The 22828-nt window shown below is 32.1% G+C and overlaps 1 protein-coding gene across 5 annotated transcripts in view; it reads right to left on the reverse strand.

The window, feature by feature from the left end:
- The window catches only part of SEC24B (SEC24 family member B), a 77603-nt gene that overhangs the window by 1025 nt on the left and 53750 nt on the right, over nt 1–22828 (reverse strand). For all 5 annotated transcript variants that reach the window (XM_008571977.1, XM_008571975.1, XM_008571974.1 and 2 more), the window contains 16 exons: nt 20500–20602; nt 18360–18486; nt 17515–17624; nt 15670–15782; nt 12184–12302; nt 11870–11925; nt 11411–11617; nt 9285–9408; nt 8724–8882; nt 7761–7934; nt 7002–7112; nt 6670–6845; nt 5726–5863; nt 4880–4984; nt 3958–4050; nt 281–384 (listed from right to left, as the gene is read on the reverse strand). In XM_008571977.1, the coding sequence (XP_008570199.1) occupies nt 281–384; nt 3958–4050; nt 4880–4984; nt 5726–5863; nt 6670–6845; nt 7002–7112; nt 7761–7934; nt 8724–8882; nt 9285–9408; nt 11411–11617; nt 11870–11925; nt 12184–12302; nt 15670–15782; nt 17515–17624; nt 18360–18486; nt 20500–20602 (2019 nt within the window). The remainder of the gene's footprint in view (nt 1–280; nt 385–3957; nt 4051–4879; nt 4985–5725; nt 5864–6669; nt 6846–7001; nt 7113–7760; nt 7935–8723; nt 8883–9284; nt 9409–11410; nt 11618–11869; nt 11926–12183; nt 12303–15669; nt 15783–17514; nt 17625–18359; nt 18487–20499; nt 20603–22828) is intronic.

Below are 22828 nucleotides of genomic sequence, written 5' to 3' on the forward strand. Positions count from 1 at the left end.
TGCTTCCCAAGCGGCGCACTATCCAGTGCGCCACCGGGCCGGCCCAGAAAAGGGCATTTTTCTAAAAATGCTTATTAATAAATAGAATAATTATGTACTTAAAAAGTTATTAGTACATGGAGACATTAGAAAAATGGAACATGGGGGTTATGAGTTAAATAACAACAATCTACCACCAGAACATATTTTGATATTATTTAAAGTTGCTTTGAAGATAAGCAATTTTACATAGATTGCACAGGAAAAGACAACTTCATAATTAAGTTACAAAAGTACTTACTTTACCACATGAAGGATTGGACTTAATGGTCTGCCGTCTCTAAGCCAAGTTATAAAGGATCTGGCTCTTTCTGATGAAAGTGTATCTAGCTCTGGAAGATATGTCTGGTATTAAAAAAAAAAGCATAATTAGGAAATTACTTCCTTTCTCATAGACTTTGGCAATATTAGAACTAAATCAAAATTCCCACTATTACCAATCAACTGTCTGTACTCTATTTCCCAGCCCTGACAGAAGCAACCAAACAAATAAAAATTAAATTATTGACCAAACTGTTTATATTGTTCTGGATAAATCAATAAAATATGCTTAATGATAACTACATCACTGACATTTTACCTAAATATATTTTTCTGGATAACTCAATAAAACATGTACAATGATTAGTATGTCCTAGTATTGTGTAGTACCTTTATGTATCTTCTAAAGGAAATATTCCAAAGAAGGGGGCTCCCATTAAGTTCCAAATTCACTTAATTATACATTATACCCTATCCTAAAATTAGCCACTCAGGGAGAATTTCATGTTTCCTTTAATCCTTAAATTTTAAAGGCAAGAAATTTTTAAAAACAGTGTGGATGTGTAAATATATTTAAGAACTATATGAAGGCTATTTTAGAAAGACCTAAAAGTCTAAGTCTATTCTCGCTTTCTCTCTCTCTCTCTATACATACATATATATATATACACACACACACACATATATACATATAAAAGGAAAGATTTATTTTTCTTTTACAAAGCCAAATGTAACAGTAAACTAAATATAATTCAAAGTATACAGTAATAAAATTTAAAAAGAAAAGTTTGGGTTAATTATAAATCATGTCAATATTAAAAAAATTTAAAATTCCAAAAATTAAAAATTCCATTTTGATGTGATTTTTTTCAGATATTTTCTAAGTATATATAGCTACTATAATTATATATACAAACCACATTTTAAAAAGTACAAATGGGATCATATTACACATACTATTCTCTCTTCAGATTGTATTCTTTTTAATAAATGCACAGATATTACTAATTTAATGCTATAAGCATCTGTGTACATACACATACTCCTGTGAATACATCTATGGGACATGCTCTTAGGAGTACAATAATTTACTGCATCACAGAGTACATGATTTTAATTTTAACAGATACTGTCAAACAGTCATTGGTTCTCCATAAAGCTTGTATAAATACACACTCGAATCAAGAGTGTTTGACAGTGTCTATTACCCTACACCCTCTGCATTATTGCCTATTATTAAATTTTAAACTCTTTACCAACCTGGTAAATGAAAGAAATGCTATGCTGTTATTTTACTTTGTTTTCTTTGCTTATGAGTGGGGATGAATATTGTTTCATATGGCCAGTACTGTATTTTTCTCCTCTGATTTGCCTGTTCCAATCCTTTGCCTATTTTTTCTTTTCTTTTTTTCAGGGTGGGGATAGGGATGACGATGGGGAAGTCTTTTTCTTAAAGATTTCTAAGGGAACTTTTTAATACTAGAGAAGTTAGCGCTTTCTCAGTCTTATGAGTTACAAATAATCATATGATTTTGTTTTTTGTATTTTGGCTTTATTTGTTTACTTTTACCAAACAGAAGTGTTTTATATTTATGCTTTCAGATTTAATCTTTTGAATCGCTGACTCACAAAGGCCTTACCCATTTTAATATTACGTAAAAAATTGTAAATATTCAATAATGTTTCTTTTAGTGACCTGCATGATTTCCTTTTTTTTAATCTTCATTTGTTTTGATCCATTTACAAATTATTTTGATATAATAAATAAGGTAATATACAGCTTTGTTTTTTTCCTAAAGGCTAATCAGTGGTCCCAAAATTATTTTTGTAATATTCCATTATTCCCACAGTGATTTGAAGTGCAATTTTTACCACATTCTATTTTTTATTAATTAGATCCATTCCTGAACTCTATTCTATTCCACAGATCTATTTATCATGCCAGTATCATACTGCTGAAATAACTACAGCTTTAAGAATAATAAGGTTTACAATTTTTTAATTTTTTTTTTAACAAATTGTAAATTTGTGTCTCCCTCTGTCCTTTTAAATTTTATCCCCACGGCTTATTGGTTCACTTTTAGGTAACAAGTACATTTATTTATTTATTTTCTTATTGAAACATAATTGTACATATCTGTGGGGTATAGCATTGAATATCAATACCTGAGTGCAATATGTGATGTTCAAATAAGGATAATTAGTATATACAACATTACACATTTTTTTGTGACCCATTATCAATTTCTTGCTAACAGCCCGTTGCTTCCCTCTTCCCCACCTCTGGTGGCCTCAGTTCTGTTCTCTCCTCTTGAAAGTTAGGTTTACTGTTTCATTGAGTAGAATTTATTTTTCATATGCTTTTACTTTTACTCTTTGCTGACATTATTTTCCCTTTTCAAATGTTTCCTTAAAAGAAAGGAAGAATGAAAAGACCACAATAATGCTTTGAACTTTCAGAAGGAGAGAACAAATCTATGTTTACTAGAGGGGGTGGAGGGAAAGGAGAGAGGGGGATTGAGAAGATACTGGGTAAGGGACACAAAGACTAATTACGATTTGTAATAATGAATATGCTAATAAAAATAATGAATATGCTACTAATATTGATTTGATCATCACATGTTGTACACAGGTGATGGCAGTCAACACTTTACCCAAAAAATATGTAAAATCAATTATGTTTCAATAAAAACAAAACAATCAAAAGTTTCCTTATTATCCTTATTGGTTGGGTCTTAAAATGAACTCTGAGATTAATTTGTCAAATTTTAAAAAGTCAATCAAATAACAACAGATTTTAAGAAGGATTACATTGAATTTATATTAATTTCAGGAAACAGGACATATTTACAATATCCAAGAATAAGGCAGGCCTTCCTTTTCAATTAATTAAATATACAGAACTGCTTTTAGAATATTTTCTTGATATTGATTAACACATAATCGGTAAAGATCTGTTGAAAAAATTATGATTATTATCAGCAAAATAATTTAAATCAAAAGTCAAAGTTGTTGGAAAACAGTTTGGCAGTTTCTCAAAGAGTTAAACACAGAGTTACCATATGACCCAGCAATTCTATTCCTAGGTGTATACCTGAGAGAACTGAAAAGATGTTCACATAAAAATCTGTATGCAACATTCATAGTAGCACTATTAACACAATAGCCCAAAAGTAGAAACAACCCAAATGTCCATCAATGAATGAACAAATAATAAAAATGTGGTATATCCATACAACGGAATATTTTTCAGTCACAAAAAAGAATAAAATACTAATATAAACTATAATGTTGATAAATCTTAAAAACATTACGGGAAGTGAAAAAAGCCAAACACAAAAGGCCACACATATTATGTAATTCCATTTATATAACATGTTCAGAACAGGCATATTAATAAATAGAAAGTAGTTTAGTAGTTGCCAGTGGAGGCGAGTAGGGGAGAATTGAGACATACAGGGTTTCTTTTTTAGAGTTATGAAATGTTCTGAAATTAGATAATGGTGAGGGTTGTACAACATTGTGAATATGCTAAAAATCACTAAATTGTACATTTTAAAATGATTAAAATGGTGACTCTTGCTTGAGTTTTATGTCAATGAAAAAATTAAAAACAAGCAAACAAAAGGTTAAAGTTGTTTAAAATCCACTGACCATTTTCTGTGGTATTGATGCAAAATTAGGACACCCAAGCACATCCTCTATGAAGTTATTGTCACAGCCTTTTCCAATCCAAATGTAAAAAGCCTAAAAACAAAATTCAACAAAATATTAAAACTTTCTGTTAAGAAAACCCATTACAGCTAATTTTCTCAAAATTATCATGCATAAAAGAGGTAAAGTATACTATCTCAAATAAAGTAGGAATAAACATAAAACTAAAATGGAAACCTATTAATTGGTACATTGTGAATCTATATGCAAGAATCTACAGTGGTTCATATCTTCTTTGCTTAAATTTTAAGGTTTTCGATAAAATATATTTTACCTTCTTTCTCACTTATCTCCCCAATAGGCATGTAATGCTTTAATCAGAGTAATAAACTCACGCCATTTCCCATCCACTATTTCAACTACTGTCTCCATATTTTAACTCATGGGTTTTCTCCTCTTTTGTGGCTATCTAAATCCCTTCCCTGCTTCTAAGGTATTTTGAAGCTATCTTGACCATTATGACACCTTCACCACCACCCCTGCCCAGTGACTTCTCCTGAATCGTTAAATAAGATTTCTGACAATGGATGTAAGCTGAACTAGATCTTAAGGTCCCTTAAATTTTATAATTTTAGATGATAAAGTCCTTGAAGGCAGGAATTTCTCTCTATCAAGTACACATAATCCATGGTAGTAAATAATTCACGATAATAAAATTTATTAATCTATGATAATTAAATGATGTCCAACTAGAAAAGTTTAAAGTAAATTCATACTTCTAGTGTCAGTTACCAATTTATTGCCTCTCAGCTCCAAATCCACCTTTCAATGCCTGCTGTGTGATAATAGAGCTGAACCCTGTAAGTGTTTCTTTTTTTGCTAGCTGAAAAAATGTAAAGCTTTGTTAGTAAAGGGTGCTTACAGAGCCACAGTCCATAAGGAAAGCACCTTCTCTTGTCAGCTTCTCTGCAGACAATTTTTGAAGAGGTGGCTGAGGTACAACCCTGTCATTAACATGTACTGCACCCTGAAAAGAAACAACGTGAATGAGCTTACATTACTATTATCACAGTTTGAGAGCTTTCAGGACACTAACTCTATGAGATACTGGAAAACAACACTTGAGAATTTTGCGGGATGCAAAAAATATTGATTATATGTTACCATCATGGCTACAGAATCAAGACACTCAAGTATATTCAAATTTTAAAAAGTAAAAACATGTACATGTAAAAGGGTCTGTCACATTTCCTTCTCCTTTGGGGTCAAGATATATTAAAAGTATGACTGCTGACTCTGCTGTATAGCAAGCTACTTTTTTATGTTTCTTTAGTAACATAATACTACATTTGGAATTAATACAACACAAAGAAAAAAGACTACTACACATTTGTACATTAAATTTATTGTGGATACCAGATTTAGTTTACTACTGCAATCTGATCATATCAGAAAATTAATACCTACAAAACATAAATGGAAATGTCCACTGTACAATTTAGTTTTGTAATAAATATTATAACCAAACCCACAAGATAAATTACTTCCTATATAAAACTATTTTTAAAAACTCCATAACCACTGATAGTATCTGAGAGTCCCATCATCCAATCAGATTCATAGCTAGTGTTCTTATTTAATGTATTACTAACAAAAGAGGTAGAAAGAATGGAAAAAACAGTCAATAATACATTATTACCTTAGCCATAGAATCAAGACACTCAAATACATTCAAATTTTAAAATTTCAAATGCACTTAAATGCATACCTCATCTGTTAATCTGTCTATCCTGTATAAATTGGGATGAATCATTTTCATTAGATGTACAAGTGGCTGAGACTTTATCTGACACATGGCATACACACGATCATCCAGGCGTGTGCTCGTACCTGTTCTAAATGCTTTCTACAAGGGAAAAGATATACATTTTCAAATAAAATAAGAATATAGTGTTCAAATATTAAAACAAACATAAACCATCAATCACCGAAAAAACACGGCCTTCAAAACAGACAGACCTGGATTCAATTCTTAGCTCTGACATTTAATAGGTATGTATGTGACACTGGAGCAAGTTACTTAGCTTCTCTGAGCTATATTGTCATCATAAGAAAAACAGGGAAAATAATACCTCTGTAGTTTGTTGTAAGTATTAAATAAGATGATATATATATGTATATAACACCTACTGTGGTGCCTAAGACATGGAAAGATGTTCAATAAATATTAGATCCTTTTCCTTACAGTCTCTTTCTAGAAACACATATTAAGAGTAGGCTATGACCACACCATTATTCAAACTGCTCATACATATTAAAGAAAGAGCATATGGCTTCACAAGAGTCATCACGTACAAGGGGTCTTCAAAAAGTTCTTTAAAAGATTCATATTATCTTATCTCTTTCTTTTTTCTTTTTTTGGAGGATGGCCCCTGTGGGGATCTGGACCCTTGACCTCAGTATTACAACACCACGCTCTAACCAACTGAGCTAACCAGCCAGCCCTCATATTATCTTTTAATTCTATTTTTCCACAAACTTGTAGTACTTCCTATTTATACACCTTCATTTTCCACTGATCTTTTCTTATTCTTCGAAACTCTTCCTGTGTACAATCCTCTAGTTAAGTATTAAAAAACAACCTAGATTTCATTTCTTCATATATGTATCTAAGAATTTTTTAATGCTTTATAACAATGTATAGATAGCTACCTGTTTGAGAAGAGCCAAAACATAGAGAGGAAACAACTTCAGGGAGCTGGGTGCTATCAATGCAGAGTGCTGTAAATTTGAGATAGTTGAGCCATATGCAGATAATGAGTCCACTACAGCATTCACTAAAGCATCTCTTGCATCTGATAGACTTGATGAAACTGATCGATCCACAGCTACGAGGCAAACGAAATGAAAAGGTGTTTAACCACTAGAGTCCAATGAGCAGTATGAGATAAAATTTATATGCATTATTTAAGAAACAAACAAAATTTATTTAAGTTTTTAGGACGGAAAAATACATTTCACCTGTTCATTCACTTTTTACTCACCCATGTTTGCGAGAAGGCAGATGGCGGCTTGTACATCCACTCCTGCATATACATCTGCTAGTGAACTTACCACTGGCAAACAAAGTGTATGCACTCTAATTCTCCGCTCACCTAAACAAAATGATGAATAAATGTCATTGCAAAATACATTAAACCAAGAAAGAAATAAAGCAAACAGGTCAAAATTTTATTCAAGTTATTGTTTTTGCTAGAGTAAATCACCAACAGCACTTTGAAATATAAAAACAAAGTTTTACAAATAACATGTTTTAAAGAAAATTAAACACTCTCCAAATCTGAAAGTAGACTATAAACATATGATACATTTTGTATATAACTGAACATCAGGTTCTAGTTTTTATTTTAATGTCACTCATTCTAAATTATATCCAACAGAGTAAAATATCAGAACACTGAGATTGTCAAATAACAAATGAAGCCCTTAATTGCTAGATTTTTTATTTTCTGGGGCAAGAAATAATGCAAAAGATGGCATAGCTGGATTTAGCATGAGTTGTTTACCAGAAACATATAATTTTAGAAATACAAGTCTTCCACAAATCAAAAAGTCTACTTTTTAAAGATTCAAAAGTAGGTGTTAAATAAAAAAAGAAAATAACAGAACACATATTTGATTAACCAATTCAAATTCTACTGCTTCCCACTGTGTATTCGTTCTTTTTCCCTGCCCACTAATGGGCATGTGAAAGCAGGGGTGAATTACTGCTGCAGGGTATATTTCATTTCTGTTAACATTACCTTTGCTTGATGTATATAATAGGGCCGTTTGAAAGCACACTAAGGAAGTATCTGTCAAACTTTCTTCAATTGATAACTGTACTGCAAATCCAGCATCAGGATTGATGTTTGCAAGGGATAACAAATCAGTGGAACGAACAAAGAAGTTTCCATGAAAAGTGTGCATTGAAAGACCTAGAAAAGAGAAAATTTGATATAAAAGATGAAGTTAACAGTATCTTCACCTCAAGCTAAAGCTACCATTTAAAGTCAAAGATGCCTCTTGTTTTGAATCAAAAGGATTAACTGGGGAGTAAGGTTGGAATGTAGGTAGAGGTTCTAAAATAGTAACGCAAAAAAATAAGTGTAGGTTATATCAAAAGGAGACTATACATTTAACTTGTCCTGATACCTATTCTTGTTAACATTTTCTCATATATGATTTGAAACAAACGAGGGTTACTATACAGCTCATCTTAGATTTAAAATAAGGGATCAGAATCCCTCCAGCAAACATTCACATAAAACCAAGGAAATGTAAATTAACTTATTATGCAGACAAAAATCCTTAATTTGACAATTTTTATTTAAGATCTTCCCTATTCCCCTAACTTGTTCTCAAACCATTCCACTATAGGCTTTCTCTTAGGTTCTTCCTGAATAAACCAAAACATTACTTTTATCTACTTATTCAAGTTATTTTTAAAAACTGGGCAACGATTATTGAATAACAATATATTTTTAAAACAGGGTATGCAGGCTAACTGAATCAAATAGAAAGCCTTCTTTTCTTTTTTCTTCTTTTTTTGGGAGAGGAGGGCAGATTGGCTGGTACAGGGATTGAACCCTGAACCTTGGCAGAAAGTCTTCTGTTATGAACAGTCATCATCATAGGTAATTGATATATGACTCACTGATTTTTTTTTTGCTCAATGATTTTGACTCAAGTATGTGACATAAAGCATAATTTTTACAATTTCATACCTTTAGTACACCTTATTCTCATAACAGCTTCAAATCCAATTTTTCTTGTGAGATATCGTTTTAGGTCTTTTTGTAACTTTTCTGCTTGTGAAGGATTGTGAGCACAGTGGAAAGATGGATAATAATAGATGCACCCTGCAGAATACTTGGACATGCAAGCTTTAAAGAGAAATACAAAAAGTATTAGCTACAGATATAGTAACATCCCACTTGTCCAACAGTAGCATAGATTCTATATTATGAAGAAATCTAAGTCATAATCAGAAAACCCAGGCTGTCAAAATAAGAATAATATATAAATCTGAGAAAACAGAAACATTTATAAAATATACAATAAAGTTTATTGTTGAGCAGAATGGTAAGAGAATCATGTAATATAGACAAAATACTAATGGCATTTTATATTTGTAGAGAGCTTTAAAGTTTACTGATAATTTTCATAGGTATTATCTATCTAATTAACATGACTTTCTTTTTAAAATATTAAGAATGCTTACTGAAAAGTTTAGATTTAATTATGTGATAATTTGTAAAAAGATAAACAAAATGATATCATCTTACCTAGAGAAGCAAGATCAGAATACTGTGAACTTAAAAGGAATAAATCCACTGCAGTTTGCTGTCCTGAGCAATCTAAAGCAAGTTTCTTGTAAAAATCAGTTGCAGGGCCAAGATGCTGTACCACCTAAGTTAACAAATTAAAGAGCTAGAAACTTTTAATCATGCACATAGTTTATGTCTCTCATAATGTAATAAGAAAGAGGATATCCTCTGCCCCCCCACCAAACTAAGGAGTTTTTTAAATGTCTAGGCAGTTGGCACCGATTTCCTATAAAATAATAGTAGCTAATATTTATAAAAAGCACTCACTTATGCATTAGCACTGCTTGAGATGTTTTATAAAAATTAGATAATTTAATTTTCATAATAAAAACCCATAGGATCTACCTTTTATCGATGAGAAAACTGAGGCAAAAATGGATTAAGTAACTTGACCAAGATAACATAGTTATTGAATGATGGATGCTGGAATATAAATCCAAAATGTATGGCTCCAGAGTGAGTGCTGTTTAATCATTATCATGTACTGTTATATAACATGAGAGAGTAAAAGATTAAGGGAGGTTTTTCTTATTAGTATGAGCAAACTTAAATTGAGAAGGTGGCAATGGAGAGTCTCCAAGTTCTTAATCACTATGCCATATTGCATAACAAAATGTTTTAATCCTCTTAATTATATTAGTTTACTCAGATATGAAGGAATAAACAAACCGGAACACATATGCAATCTTTTGAATCCCAGGCAGAAAGAGAATATTTTTGAAAGTTAAATGAGAAAAAACAAAACCAAAGAATTCTGTAAATATACAGCAGCTTTCTGTGTTCAAAACACAGCAGTAATTTATAATGGACCATAACAGACCAAGGAACTGAATGCTAGCTGTATTTGTTGATGAGTTTAAAAAATATACTTGCCCCAATTTATTTTAAAATTAGCTTCTTGCTCAAAAGCAACTTGAAAATACAATTTTTATAAAAAGTACAATATGGCCCCATTTTTCTCCAGCAAATTGGTGATGAATAAAAAAGCAACAATACTTAATGGTGGCTAGAGGATGAGAATCCTTAAGAGTACAGGTTGATAAAAAAAAAAAAAAAACGCAACAAGTAAAATACTCTATTTAAAAACTTAAATAAAGTTTATACCCTTTGACGCAATAATTTCACTTCCAGGAATTTATCCTAAGAAAAAAATGAATATGTGGCTAAAGACTAATGACACTTTTAAAATGGTTTAATTCATATTCAGAACTAATTATAATGGCATTTTCCCAAATGTAAGTTGAGGTCAGACAGAACTCATGTATAAAACAAAAATGAATGTTCTAGTTCATTTACTATTTGAAATAAGGGATTAAAAATACCCTGACCAAATCTTCATGTAAAACCCAAGTAATGTTCAGCCTCATATCCTTTTTTCTTTGTAACAGTGAAACTACTGGAGACATCTTAACTATTAATGGTGGGGAGGCAATTAATTTAATTGAGTACTTTCACATTTACTAAAAGATATATATATACACATATATATATATACATATATATATTTAGTTTTAGGGACCTCAGAGAATACTCACAATATATCTGATAAAAAAGACCAGTTAAAAAGTACAATATATATATGTGTGTGATGCTCAATTTATGCTTGTGTGTGTTTGTATAACTAACTGCTAACATCTTGATAGTAGATTACTGATTATTTATATTATTCCCCACTTTCCAAGATATACAGTGATCTGTATTACTTTTATAATTTAAAAGTTTATTAGCGTGAGCATGTTAAATTATAAAAGCTCACATTTAGTAAGTTTTACCACTTGTGTGACACAAAAGAGCACTGGAGTCAGCAAATCAATTCATGGCAAATAAAAAAAATAGTTATTTAACCTTTGGCAAGATACTAATCTGTTTCCTCATCTGTAAAATGAGGGGTTTTTTATGACTTGCAAACAAAAGAATAAAGAGAGAACACTCTGCAACACAATACAAAATGATAACTTGAGTTAAACACTCCTTCCAGTTTTTAAAATTATTAATGAAGTAGAAAAGTAGAATAATAAGCAAATGATTACGCAGTCTACAGAGGTAGAAAATACCACCCTGAATATGACAGAGAAACTAAATACCTTTGTACTTGATCTCTGATTAGGATCTTCTCTGGACTGCAGAAGTCCTGCACCCAAGGAAGGTAACTGTGTCTGAAATACAGACACACGGCCACCTGTTGGAGACATTAATTTAAAGGCAGCCTGAAGTGCAGGACCAAGGGCACTGTGTGTCTCTCTTGTATTGGTGAACATATTTGGTAATGCATTCAATAAGTCTTTTATAAGCTGGGAAAACAAAAATTAAAAATTGAATTACTAAGAAGACAAGGCAATATTCTTCTTTAAAACGTTTCAGACTACAATATGTGTCACTGCATTTCTGGGGACTATAAAGTGAGGAGTCAACAAATATGATAACTACATATTGTCTATTTGTTTGCAATATTAATATACCAAGTAAACAAATATTAAACATCTTAGTAAAGAGTTGAAATAATAGAAATATTTTGGTACTTTAAGAAAATAAGTCAATCTCACCTCTTTACTCTCATATAGATTCACAAGTAAACTATCCGGTGTTGGAAGAAAAACATCTATAGGGAAAACATATTTTAATCAACAAGTCAAGTCAAAAGAACATAATAAATAAGAAAATATTTGTTTATCAGGTCATACATATAATGTGTACTATAATATTGCTTTATTAAATAAACAGTATATACTCTGTACATATTATATGTGTGTGTGTAATAAGTACACAGGTGTAAAAAGCAGCATATGACAAAATGTATCGTAAAATAAAGTCGCTCCCATTTCAATGTAGTTAGAAAGACATTTTGCTGACTGCTTACCGTCTACATCAGACACAATTAGCATTTGAGGCTGTGATAATCCTTCTTGTAAATTATAGAAATGAATAGTGCTATCAAAGGTCATAAATCCTATTCTTGTTCGTGAATCTCCAGGAAGCCTAAAGGTAAAAATGGCCATTTTAAATTCGAAGTGCTCAGTAAAATATTTTATTTCAGAAAATAACGAAACAGTAAACTAAGTCTAAGGATAATTACACATATGCTTTTTTTTATAGGGGACAGAAAAATTAGCCCTACCTAAACCAATACATATCAGAGAAGAGCAAGGATGAAATATTCCAGTTTCAGATGAAACTACGGACATGCTTAGAACTGATACTTCAGAAAACTGAATGACATCAGTATTCAAAAATAAGAATAAACCAAAACTAAAAATAACATGATTTAAAAAAATTAAAGACCTCTTGCTAACTTTCTTTTGAAAATATTCTTCTAAGTGAAAAATTACTCATACTTTCAGTTCCAATATTACAATAGTTTAACCATGTTTAAGCATTTTAAGGGGAGAATGACAAATAAGTACTTTCTAAGAAAAGATTGAATACAATACAATGTGTAAAACTTTGAGCAGAAACCGCATTTTTGAACATTAAAATATTTTATATATCATCAATCTTTTGAAAGTTTTGTTAGAACTCAGTTTTCAAAAGTCGATGCCACAGCATAAAAGAATAAATTACCATTTCTTTGCCTGCCAAGCTTTCCTTATTAAGATAGATGTTACAGAAGTATATTTCAAAGTACCACCAACTATGTTAACTTCAGTTATGTAATTTATTGTTTTAGCAATCCTTTAATATATTTTTAAATATTACAGGATGCTAAGATAGAATGTGCCTCAAAGCAAGAAACATGTTTACTATTTTGGATGATCGATCAGGCTACTCAGATACCTGTATAGTTCGCAAGATAGGTTAAAAGCATTTCAGAGAACAGAATGCAATAAATTATATGTTCCGCTTACCAATACTGGTCAAGATTTATGATGTTTCCGAAGACTAACAGAAGAAATCTTCCTTGAGATTTCTAAGTTCACTCAGTATTAGTCATTTGTTACCAATTAGAGTGGAGATTACTAACCTATCCCAAGTGCAAAATACAGAGTTGAGCTGGAACTCCTCCAGCATCAAACTCCTCTTTCTAAAAGATGTTTTCAGAGCCCTTTCCAAAAACATGTTACTGTATTTTTGCTATCCTATCCCCTTTACCTCTTTTTTTTTTTTACTTTCTTAATCTTTCTATTTTCTGCTATGATCAAATGGAAATATTTTTAAGAACTATTTTCCATTCCCAATTTTATCCTTTTGGTTTTGCACAGTCTATTTAATTTGCAAATAGTCACTCATCTTTGTCAGGTGGCTCCTATCTGGAACTATATCCCCATACTTTTCTAATCAAGGACAATATATTAAGAGGAATTTTAGAGCAGGGAGATGGAATAGGAGCTTGCTCTGTTCACTCCATGCATCAACCTGATATTGCAGTACCTCCAGGAAAGATGTTATCCCCTCAGGGGATTAAGCCTTGATGTGTGAAGACAAGAAAAACAAAACAAAACCATTTCTCTACAAAGTGGTTGTCCATTGCTACTCACTGCCATTCTGAAGTAAGCACTTGTGACTAAAATAAGGACAAATACTTCAACCAAGGATAAAAACATGAGAACTCTAAATTACTAATAAATACTAAAAGCACATCTTTCAATATCTTTTGATTTTTAAAATCTTGAACATCTTAATGTTATCAGTTTCATTTATAGGCCAAGATCAGTGATAGGTAGACTACGAAATCAGTAATCTACAGTAGCACTCAACAGGGCAAAGATCTCAAGCTCAAATGGAAGATGAAGAACAGCATTTTGGAATCACCCATAGTATTTGTGACAAAGTATGAGGGTACGTGAAAAAGTTCATGCAAGGACTCGTATTATCTTTTAATTCTATTTGCACACAAGGTTTTGGAAGTATCCCTGTATTCACACATAACCACCCGCACACATCTACACATGTCAAGAACCACTGCAGAAGAGAACCACTCTTACTAACAATCTTAAGCCGTATCTCTTATGGGTGTTGAAGTAAAAAAAGAAATGTATAAACAACTTTGTTTTCCAGAGACTTGGATGGTTCATTTTCGAAGCTAGTGAGGAACTCCTTTGGGACCAATATTGGTAGACACGTAGGCAGGAATCAGAGCCAGTATAAGCCACCTAACCTATACTCTGTTTCCATTTCCACAATACAGCTCATTACTAATGTGACAAAATGAAGAGCTTAGTTTTTGGCTTCCTAACAGTTCCTTCCTTCTCTTTATCTGGTTCATTTTTTCATTAGTGCAATTAAAACTAGCTTATGAAAAAATTCCTTGCTCAAGCGTAAATTATAGCTAGATTTCTCTCATCCAAATTCCTTTTTAAAAATTAAAATTAAAACTTTTTATTCTATTTAAATCGACATAAAACTATTGCATACAACGTGATGTTTTGAAGTATATATACACATTGTGGAATGGCAAAATCTAGATAATAAACATATGGACAACTTCACAAAGTTATCATTTTTATGGTGAGAACACTTCAAATCTACTCTGTTAGCATTTTTCAAGAATACAATATTGTTCTTAACTATGTCACCAAGTGATACAATCAATCTCTTGAACTTATTCCCCATAACTGAAATTTTGTATCATTTGACCAATATCTTCCCACCCTCGCCCCCATCCCAGCCCCTGATAACAACCATTCTACTCTTTACTTCTGTAAGACCAACTTTTTTAGATTCCACATATGAGTGAGATTGTGCTATATTTGTCTTATTTCTTATTTGTCTGGCTTATTTCACTTAACAAAATGTCCTCCAGGTTCATCCACGTTGTCTCAAAAGACTGAAATTTCCTTCTTTTTAAGGCTGAATACTATTCCATTCTGTATAATATATACTATATGTTCTTTATCCATTTATCCACTGAGGGACACCTAGGTTGATTCCGTATCTTGACTACTGTGAATAACGATGCAATAAACATGGGAGTGCACACACCTCTCTGACATACTGATTTCACTCCCTTGGGATATATGCCCATTAGTGGGATTGCTTGATTACACAGTAATTCTATTTTTAACTTTCTGAAGAACCTCCATACTGTTTTCCATAATGGCTGCACTAATTTACATTCCCACCAACAGTGTGCAAGGGTTCTCTTTTCTCCACATCCTTGGCAACACTTGTTATCTTTTGTCTTTTTGATAATAGTCTTCATCTAGATTCTTGATACTCTTTTCTTGGCCCAGTGTTCAGATTGGCTAAGTCAGAGGGATAGTTTAACAAGATCTAAATTCTTGACTAAATATTAAACATGTAAGTTAACCAAAAAATAAAATCCATTCCCATAAACTGCTAGTAAACACTTCATATTTATATACATTTATATACACATAGTCATTATGAGTAAAAGAAAGATTCTTACTTGTCTAGATTTTCTAACAGTGACTGGCTCAACACTGTCAAATATCCAGCTTCTACTGCATTATGAGACACATCCAAAACAAACAAGTAAACTGCAGGTTGAGGAGGACGAAGCTGAAAGAAATAAAATAACGTACTTTATTTAGTAGGTACAATTTCTTTTACTACTGGGTATTTACTGAGTGTAATGTACCAAAAAATACAAAGCTAGGATTGCTGTTTTGTGAGGTTTTATGAGCTAATAAAAATGACATTCCTTTAATTTTTTTCTTGTAAAGTTGGTTGTGTATTAATCATGACAAGGCAATTATTACATGAGTTATATGTTTTCCTGGTTAAAGGTATGTTGGCTAAGATATATTTTAAAGAAAAATTAGCCTTATATATTATTTAATACTAAGCTCTCTCTCTATATATATCCTTTTCCTATTCCTAAAAACATTAAAAATTTTTTATTTTTAAAAATAAATTTTAAGCTTGTCAGCCTGGCACTAGCTATTGGGTCACCTGGTGGTGGCTGTCTCCAAAGGGTTAAGTGCTAACTAAGTGTAAAGAAAGTACTTGTGATGGTATTGTGGATATGATTTTTTAAAAATTTCCTTATCTGTTAGAGATATATACTGAAGTATTTATGGGTGAAATGATACGATGTCTCAGATTAACATTCAATACAATCCAGAATAAGTGAGGGGAAGGCAGACTGGGGTGGGCTGGGGATAGATGAAATACATTTAGGAGAATGTTGATAATTATTAAAGCTTGGTGATAAATAGATAAATCAATAAATCTTTGCCAATCCGATAGGCAGAAAAAAAAAAAAAAAAAGCTTGGTGATAGGGATGGGTCATTATATTAGTTTCTCTTCTTTCGAGTATGCTTGAAAATTACTGTTATATTAAGTTAAAATTTTAAAAAATGAAGTCTTTAAAAAAATATGCCAACCAAGGGTCATATGAATCATAAGGCAAAAATTAAAGATTATTTCTTGCTTCACTACTTCAACTAGATTAAGATTTTTAAGGTCCCAGAACATGAGTTAGTAAAAGTGATCAAGAGAAAGCTTACTATAGTATATGGAAACAGACATGAAAATAGTATTTAAAAGGGCATAGGCTAAATTAGACTCAAAAGGCCATAGAAATTACAAAAATAAAGATGGGCTAAGCACCAAGAATTTAATGCACATCAGTTGTTCCTATTCACCTTTTTCCACTAGCAGCACCTTAAATTTTTGCAGACAGCAAAGATTAGAAATGAGAATACAGAAGAAACATAGTTATTATAAATATATTAAAAATGAAAAGATATGATAAAGATGAGAACTCAGGCCAAGAATTCATTTTTGTAAGTGGAAAAGAAGAATGAGATCTCAGAGTCCACATAATTAAAGAACAGGTAGAATTTTATGATTGAACCAGAAAAAGAAAAATTAGAGTGAAGTCAACATCCATTTATCTTGATGTAAGTACTGGGTGAACCAGTAAGATGGTGATATAGGGCCCTGAAGCTGCAGTTTTGGGAAGAAACATTCACTTTTCTGTTTTGAAGGTCTTAAGTAGTAAATGGTAAAAGAATATCAATATCCATTCCATGCACGTAACCAAATGAAACTGGTAATAAGTTCTGGATGTTAGTACTTCTTAGTGATATAATGCATTCTTTAAGGAGATCAAATAACCTCTAAAAAGAGTTTTCAGGCTGTTAAGTGTAAACTTTCAGTATTATTTTTAAAAATTAGTATCATGAGCAACTTCAAAATACGGACAAGAATTCACTTAACAGCAAATTACAAATTACCAATATAATTATATCCCAAGACTAATAGGATATAGTCATGAATAGTTACCATGTAATCTGAAGAAGCAATGAACTCCACAGTTGAATTCTGAACTTCTGGTCTTTTATGAGGTTCTCCATAAGATCGGGTAAGGGGGTTATACATAAATTCTTCAGGAACTAATTAGGAGGTAGAAATCCAGTACAAATTTAGCAACAATTTGCAATTAAGCACACATATACACGCCTAGAAATAAGCACCTTTATCATCAATGTTTATATGAGGTTTACCAACAGTTCTTTGAACATATAATGGTAAAAACAAATCCCTTAAGCCCTCTCTAAAAAATAGATCATAAATATAAAAAAACTTATTTTCTGAAATCAGGACACAAGTTTCCTTGCTTCTTAGATTTGTATTCTATTGATTATATCACATGACATGGAAAAAATCAGAGAGAGAAACACAAATTTGAAAGTAATTATAATGAGGGGACCTGAGAAACGAGTGAAGGGAACAATAGACAGACACATACACAGGCATGTGTCCACATACTAGTGAAGGTCTATCTGAGTTGAATGAACCAAATATACAAACAGAAGACAATCTTAACTGTCAGCAACAAGCATAATTAGTCTGCATGAGCTCACCTGCGTGACTGTCACTATTTCCTTTTTTTGGGAGGCTGACTGGTACTAGCTGTCACTGTTTCTTTTATGAATGATTTTTCACTTTGCTCTCTCCTGTTACTCTCCTCATTGTCAATTATCCTTTTGGCCAGCCCTAGCCTATATTCTATTAAGAATGGCATAAAAGTTGTTTTTAAAGCAATGAGAAGAGAAACCAGGTAATGACAAAAATGCCAAAAAGTGTGGAAAATAATAATAAAACACACTTAAGAATCTGAAACTTACCATCATTAACTCTATAGCACAAATTGCATTTCCATCTGCGCTGATCAATGAAGGATACAAAAGGGTTGATATATGTTCGACAAGATCGGCACCTCACAATGGTATTTGATGTTATCACTGGTAATTGCTAGAGAATAAAATAAAGATGTTATGGCAGAAAAAAGAACCCCAGGGAAAAACAGAATACACACTGCTCTACTCCATATACAGAACAGAAACCATAACTGTGTCTTTGTGTGGTTTTGTATTGAAGCATATTAAAATCCAGGGGTGTGCTGAGCAACACAAGCAGCTATCAAGTTTTCTCCTTCTCTAGTCATAAACCATAAGTAACACTAAAATAAAGTCATATCAAATGTAATAAAAGTTACTGGCTGACAAAAAAAAGCCTGGTTGTCTGAGAAAATAATAAGTTAGAGCTCATCAACTAGACTGAAGACATAACAGTGAGAGAGAAAAATATATCATATAAAAATGCCTTTGTCTTTGTTGACTGACTGTACCTGATTCTAGACTATCAGGCACTGCTCATTGGACAGACACAGCAGTTTGAATGGGAGCTGAGGTCAGAAGATGCCAAACAGAGTGCCTTTTTAAAAAATAATAAATCTCTACGCTTAGTTTGGGGGAAAAAAACCCTTTATATTCAATGCAGAAAATATGAAAAAAAAGTTAAGAGATCACGTATTATTCTATCTCCCTGAATTAACCCGTTATCATTTTAGTATATTTCATTCTGGCTTTTTTTCCTATCTACATATAAGCATTCACAGTTTTATATTTCAGGGTTTTTTTACACTTACTATTTTATACATATACTATATATTTGTAGTACAAGTAACTATACAGCCTTTGAAAAAAAATCAGGAAATATAATTAACTGAAAATTAGAAAATAAAAAATTGCCCAGAGAATGTCACTGTTAACAATTTAGTGTATATACTTCTAGAAGGTATCATATATGGTATCTCTATTTACAGAAAAATTATCACCTGTGTATACAGGAAATGGCCTATCTTGGTTTAGAGAGAAAGACTGTAAGAGTACTGTAGGTGATTAAATAGTATTTGCAAAATGAATAAATTCATGGTACTTATGCATATTATAATTATTTGACTTTCTATTCACTTTGATCCTTTCTATACAACCTAGTAGGAAGGTAAGCTCCATGATGAAGCTTGATGACCTTTATATCTCCAACAGTTAGCATGATAGACAGTCATAAGTATTTTTTGGAAGAATGAGAGCAAAAGAAACTCAGTACCAATAGGAGAGGTAAAAAATAATAGTAAAAATAGTGTGAGGGAGGAATCCAACTTATGAAGTATAAATAAAATATCTCTGGATAAAATTATTTCTGGAATTTTAGCTTATAGAAAATGGTGCTGATAACACCAAGGTCTGCAATTTGACCCCTGTACTGGCAAGCCACCAAAAGAAAAAAAAATTAGTTTAAATACAATTTATTTGCATGAAATACCAGAATGTATAAAAATCTAGCAAGCTAGGTATCAAACCAAATAAACTGTAAAACCTTAAACAAGTAATATTTTATTTCAACAGATGAAGTGTTTTTAACTTCCCCTAATACTATACAGGTTATGTGTGTAATTAACAAATGTGTTAAATTTGTTAAGAAACAATCAAACAGCTTTTCTCCCTAACTAGATATCATTGTTGGTACTTCATGTTTAATAAAGCACTCCTAAAGTTGATCATCTTCTCTGGCCATTCCAACTTCCAAAACTACTAATCTTTACAAATCCATCTCAAACTTCATCATTTATAGAAGACTTTTGCATACTGTATCCATAGGGAATCACTTCTTATACTGTACTCACTATCTATGTATCTCATAAAATTTGGTTAATTGCATGCAGTAATTATCCTGCATTGTAATTATTTGTTTTTACATCTTTGTCCCCTGTTAGATGTGAACTTCTTAGGGTTAAGGTCAATGACTTAATCATCTCTGTATTCCCAGTGTTTAGGTTAGGGTCTGTCACAAAGCTGGCACTCAGAAAATGTTTGCCAAGTCGAATTTAACAGATTATTTCTAACTTCAAATATAAAATGTAATTACTTTGTACATAAACATACATGTCAGTACCAACAAATATTTTTAAATATGTTACTTTACCGTTAGGTCTCTGAAGGGATGTAACAACAATCCCAAAGGAAGCTTAGCTTTATTCAGTAAAGCCTGTGTCTGTGGAATATTTGTCAAAGTACACCGAAATGAACTGCAAAAAACATAAACAACATGGAGTACATTAGCTATCAGAAAAAAAATACACTTAAGTAGACAGGATGATTAAGAACATTTAAGGACATAAGTAAAAATCATTTGGGCATATTATTATAACTATAAGCAGGAAAGTCCTGATTACTTTAAACAGGCATCTATGTAATAAACGTCAAAAGACCTAAATTAAGGACTCAACATTTCCATGGTAGAAAAGTACAACACATTCAATAAAACACAATTAGTAGAAAACATGAGTGCCAAGGCATACTTGTTTGTCTTAAATGATGCTGTTCCTGCTTTTCTGCTCCTTTTTCACTGATTGAACTCCCACTCTTACTAAGATTTGTCAATGTTATTGCTTCTTCTGAAACCACACTAACCTCTACTTCCTCAAGTCAGAAGGCATGACTTCTTGCTCTGAGCTGTGAGATATGTTTATGCTCCTATGGTATCAATTAGTCTGATTTGCTTTAGTTGGTTGTGTACCTTATCTGTCTTCTCCACTTGAGACCAGAGATAATTTTGTTCTTATGGCACTCTAACACTATTTCTCTCAAGAGTAAGTGCTTATCACTTATTAAGTTGTAAGTTAAGGTCAACAGGCAAAGAATCAATAAAAAAGAACACATAAGTAAGAAGCAGAAGTACTGGAAACTAGAAAGGGAATTTTAAGAAGAGTGGTTAACATGCAGAGAGAACCAAATATCTATTTACTCCAGATGTAGTGTTGTCCTTGAACACACCAAGCTTGTTCCTGCTTCAGGAACTCCACATTTGCTGTTCATGCAGTGTACAACACTTTCCACAGAGAGTCACATGGCTTGCTCTCTCCATTCAGATCTTTAATGTGAACACTTTGGAAAAACTGTCCAGACTCAATTAAAATAGTCACACTTCACCATTCCTCCCTACTCCTATTTATGTTACATTATATATAGTACTTACTAGTTTGATGGTTCATAGTATGTCTTCTCTGATAGAATATAAATTCCATAATTCCATAGAGATCAGCAACTTTTTGTTTACAACTCTATCCCCACTACATAGAAACAGTGCCTTGCACTTAACTTAGAAGGTGTTCAGTATATATTTATTGAATTAATAATTTATCTTAACATGTAGGCCCTATTATTATTCCTGTGTTACAGTTGACTACTGAGATTTGAGAAGTAAATTGCAGTCACATAGCTACTTATTAGAACAATGGTGCAAACACAGGTCTGTCCAACTGTAAAGCCTATACTGAATAACTCTGCTTTTTTGATAAGATGGATATTTTCACACAAAAAACCACATAACTGGGTAGAAACATACACCATTCCTATACCTCGGTATACATGGGGGACTGGTTCCAGCACCTCATGCATATACCAAAATCTTTGAATACTCAAGTCCTTCAGTTTGCCCTGCGGAACCCACATAAATGAAAAGTCAGCCCTCTGTAGATATGGGTTCTACATCCACATATACTGAATTTTCAATCTGCGGATTGTTGAAAAAAATCTGAATGTAAGTGGACCTGTACAGTTCAAACCCATGTTGTTCAAAGGTCAGCTGTACTCATCCCCCTACTTAGGGAATGCCTTACCATTCATACTACAAAGCCATAATTCACAAACTCATCAACCCTACTTCTAAAAAACATGTAGGTCCAGAGGAATATCCTGTTCTTAGGAGACAGAGGTACTGAAAACGTGCAAGAACAAAGAACATTTGGTTTTGGAGTTATTAAGAGTACAGGCTCTAGAGTCGGACAGACTAGGTTCTTACCATTGTTCTAATAAGTAGCTATGAGACTGTGTAATTTCATCCACACAGAACGTATACCAGGACTTGGTGTCCACCAGATGGAGTCTGTTTACTAAACATCTCTATGAGATGAGGAATACTCAATAAAATAAATCCAACTCTAAATTGAGGCTGGATCAATAAGCTAGAGGGTTAAAAGTCTTCACATTCTATACTGAGTAGAAAAAGAAAATTCAGAGATAAACCATTTTTTAAACCTGTTTTGGGGATTACATAAGTGAGGTCTGTGTTCTTCTGAAGCAAAACCTGAAGAAGGGTATACAATTTTAAAGATTTCACCTTACTTAAAAGATATCAGAAATTATTACTGAGGAAAGGTGAGAAGGAAGAGATTTAAGAATGAAAAATATAGTTAGATTTGAGTTTCTGAAACTTTCATTCAAACAGAAATAATTTTCCTAGCATTATGTGA

Source organism: Galeopterus variegatus, unplaced genomic scaffold (assembly GCF_000696425.1).
Source record: "Galeopterus variegatus unplaced genomic scaffold, G_variegatus-3.0.2 Scaffold741, whole genome shotgun sequence".
NCBI lineage: Eukaryota > Metazoa > Chordata > Mammalia > Dermoptera > Cynocephalidae > Galeopterus > Galeopterus variegatus.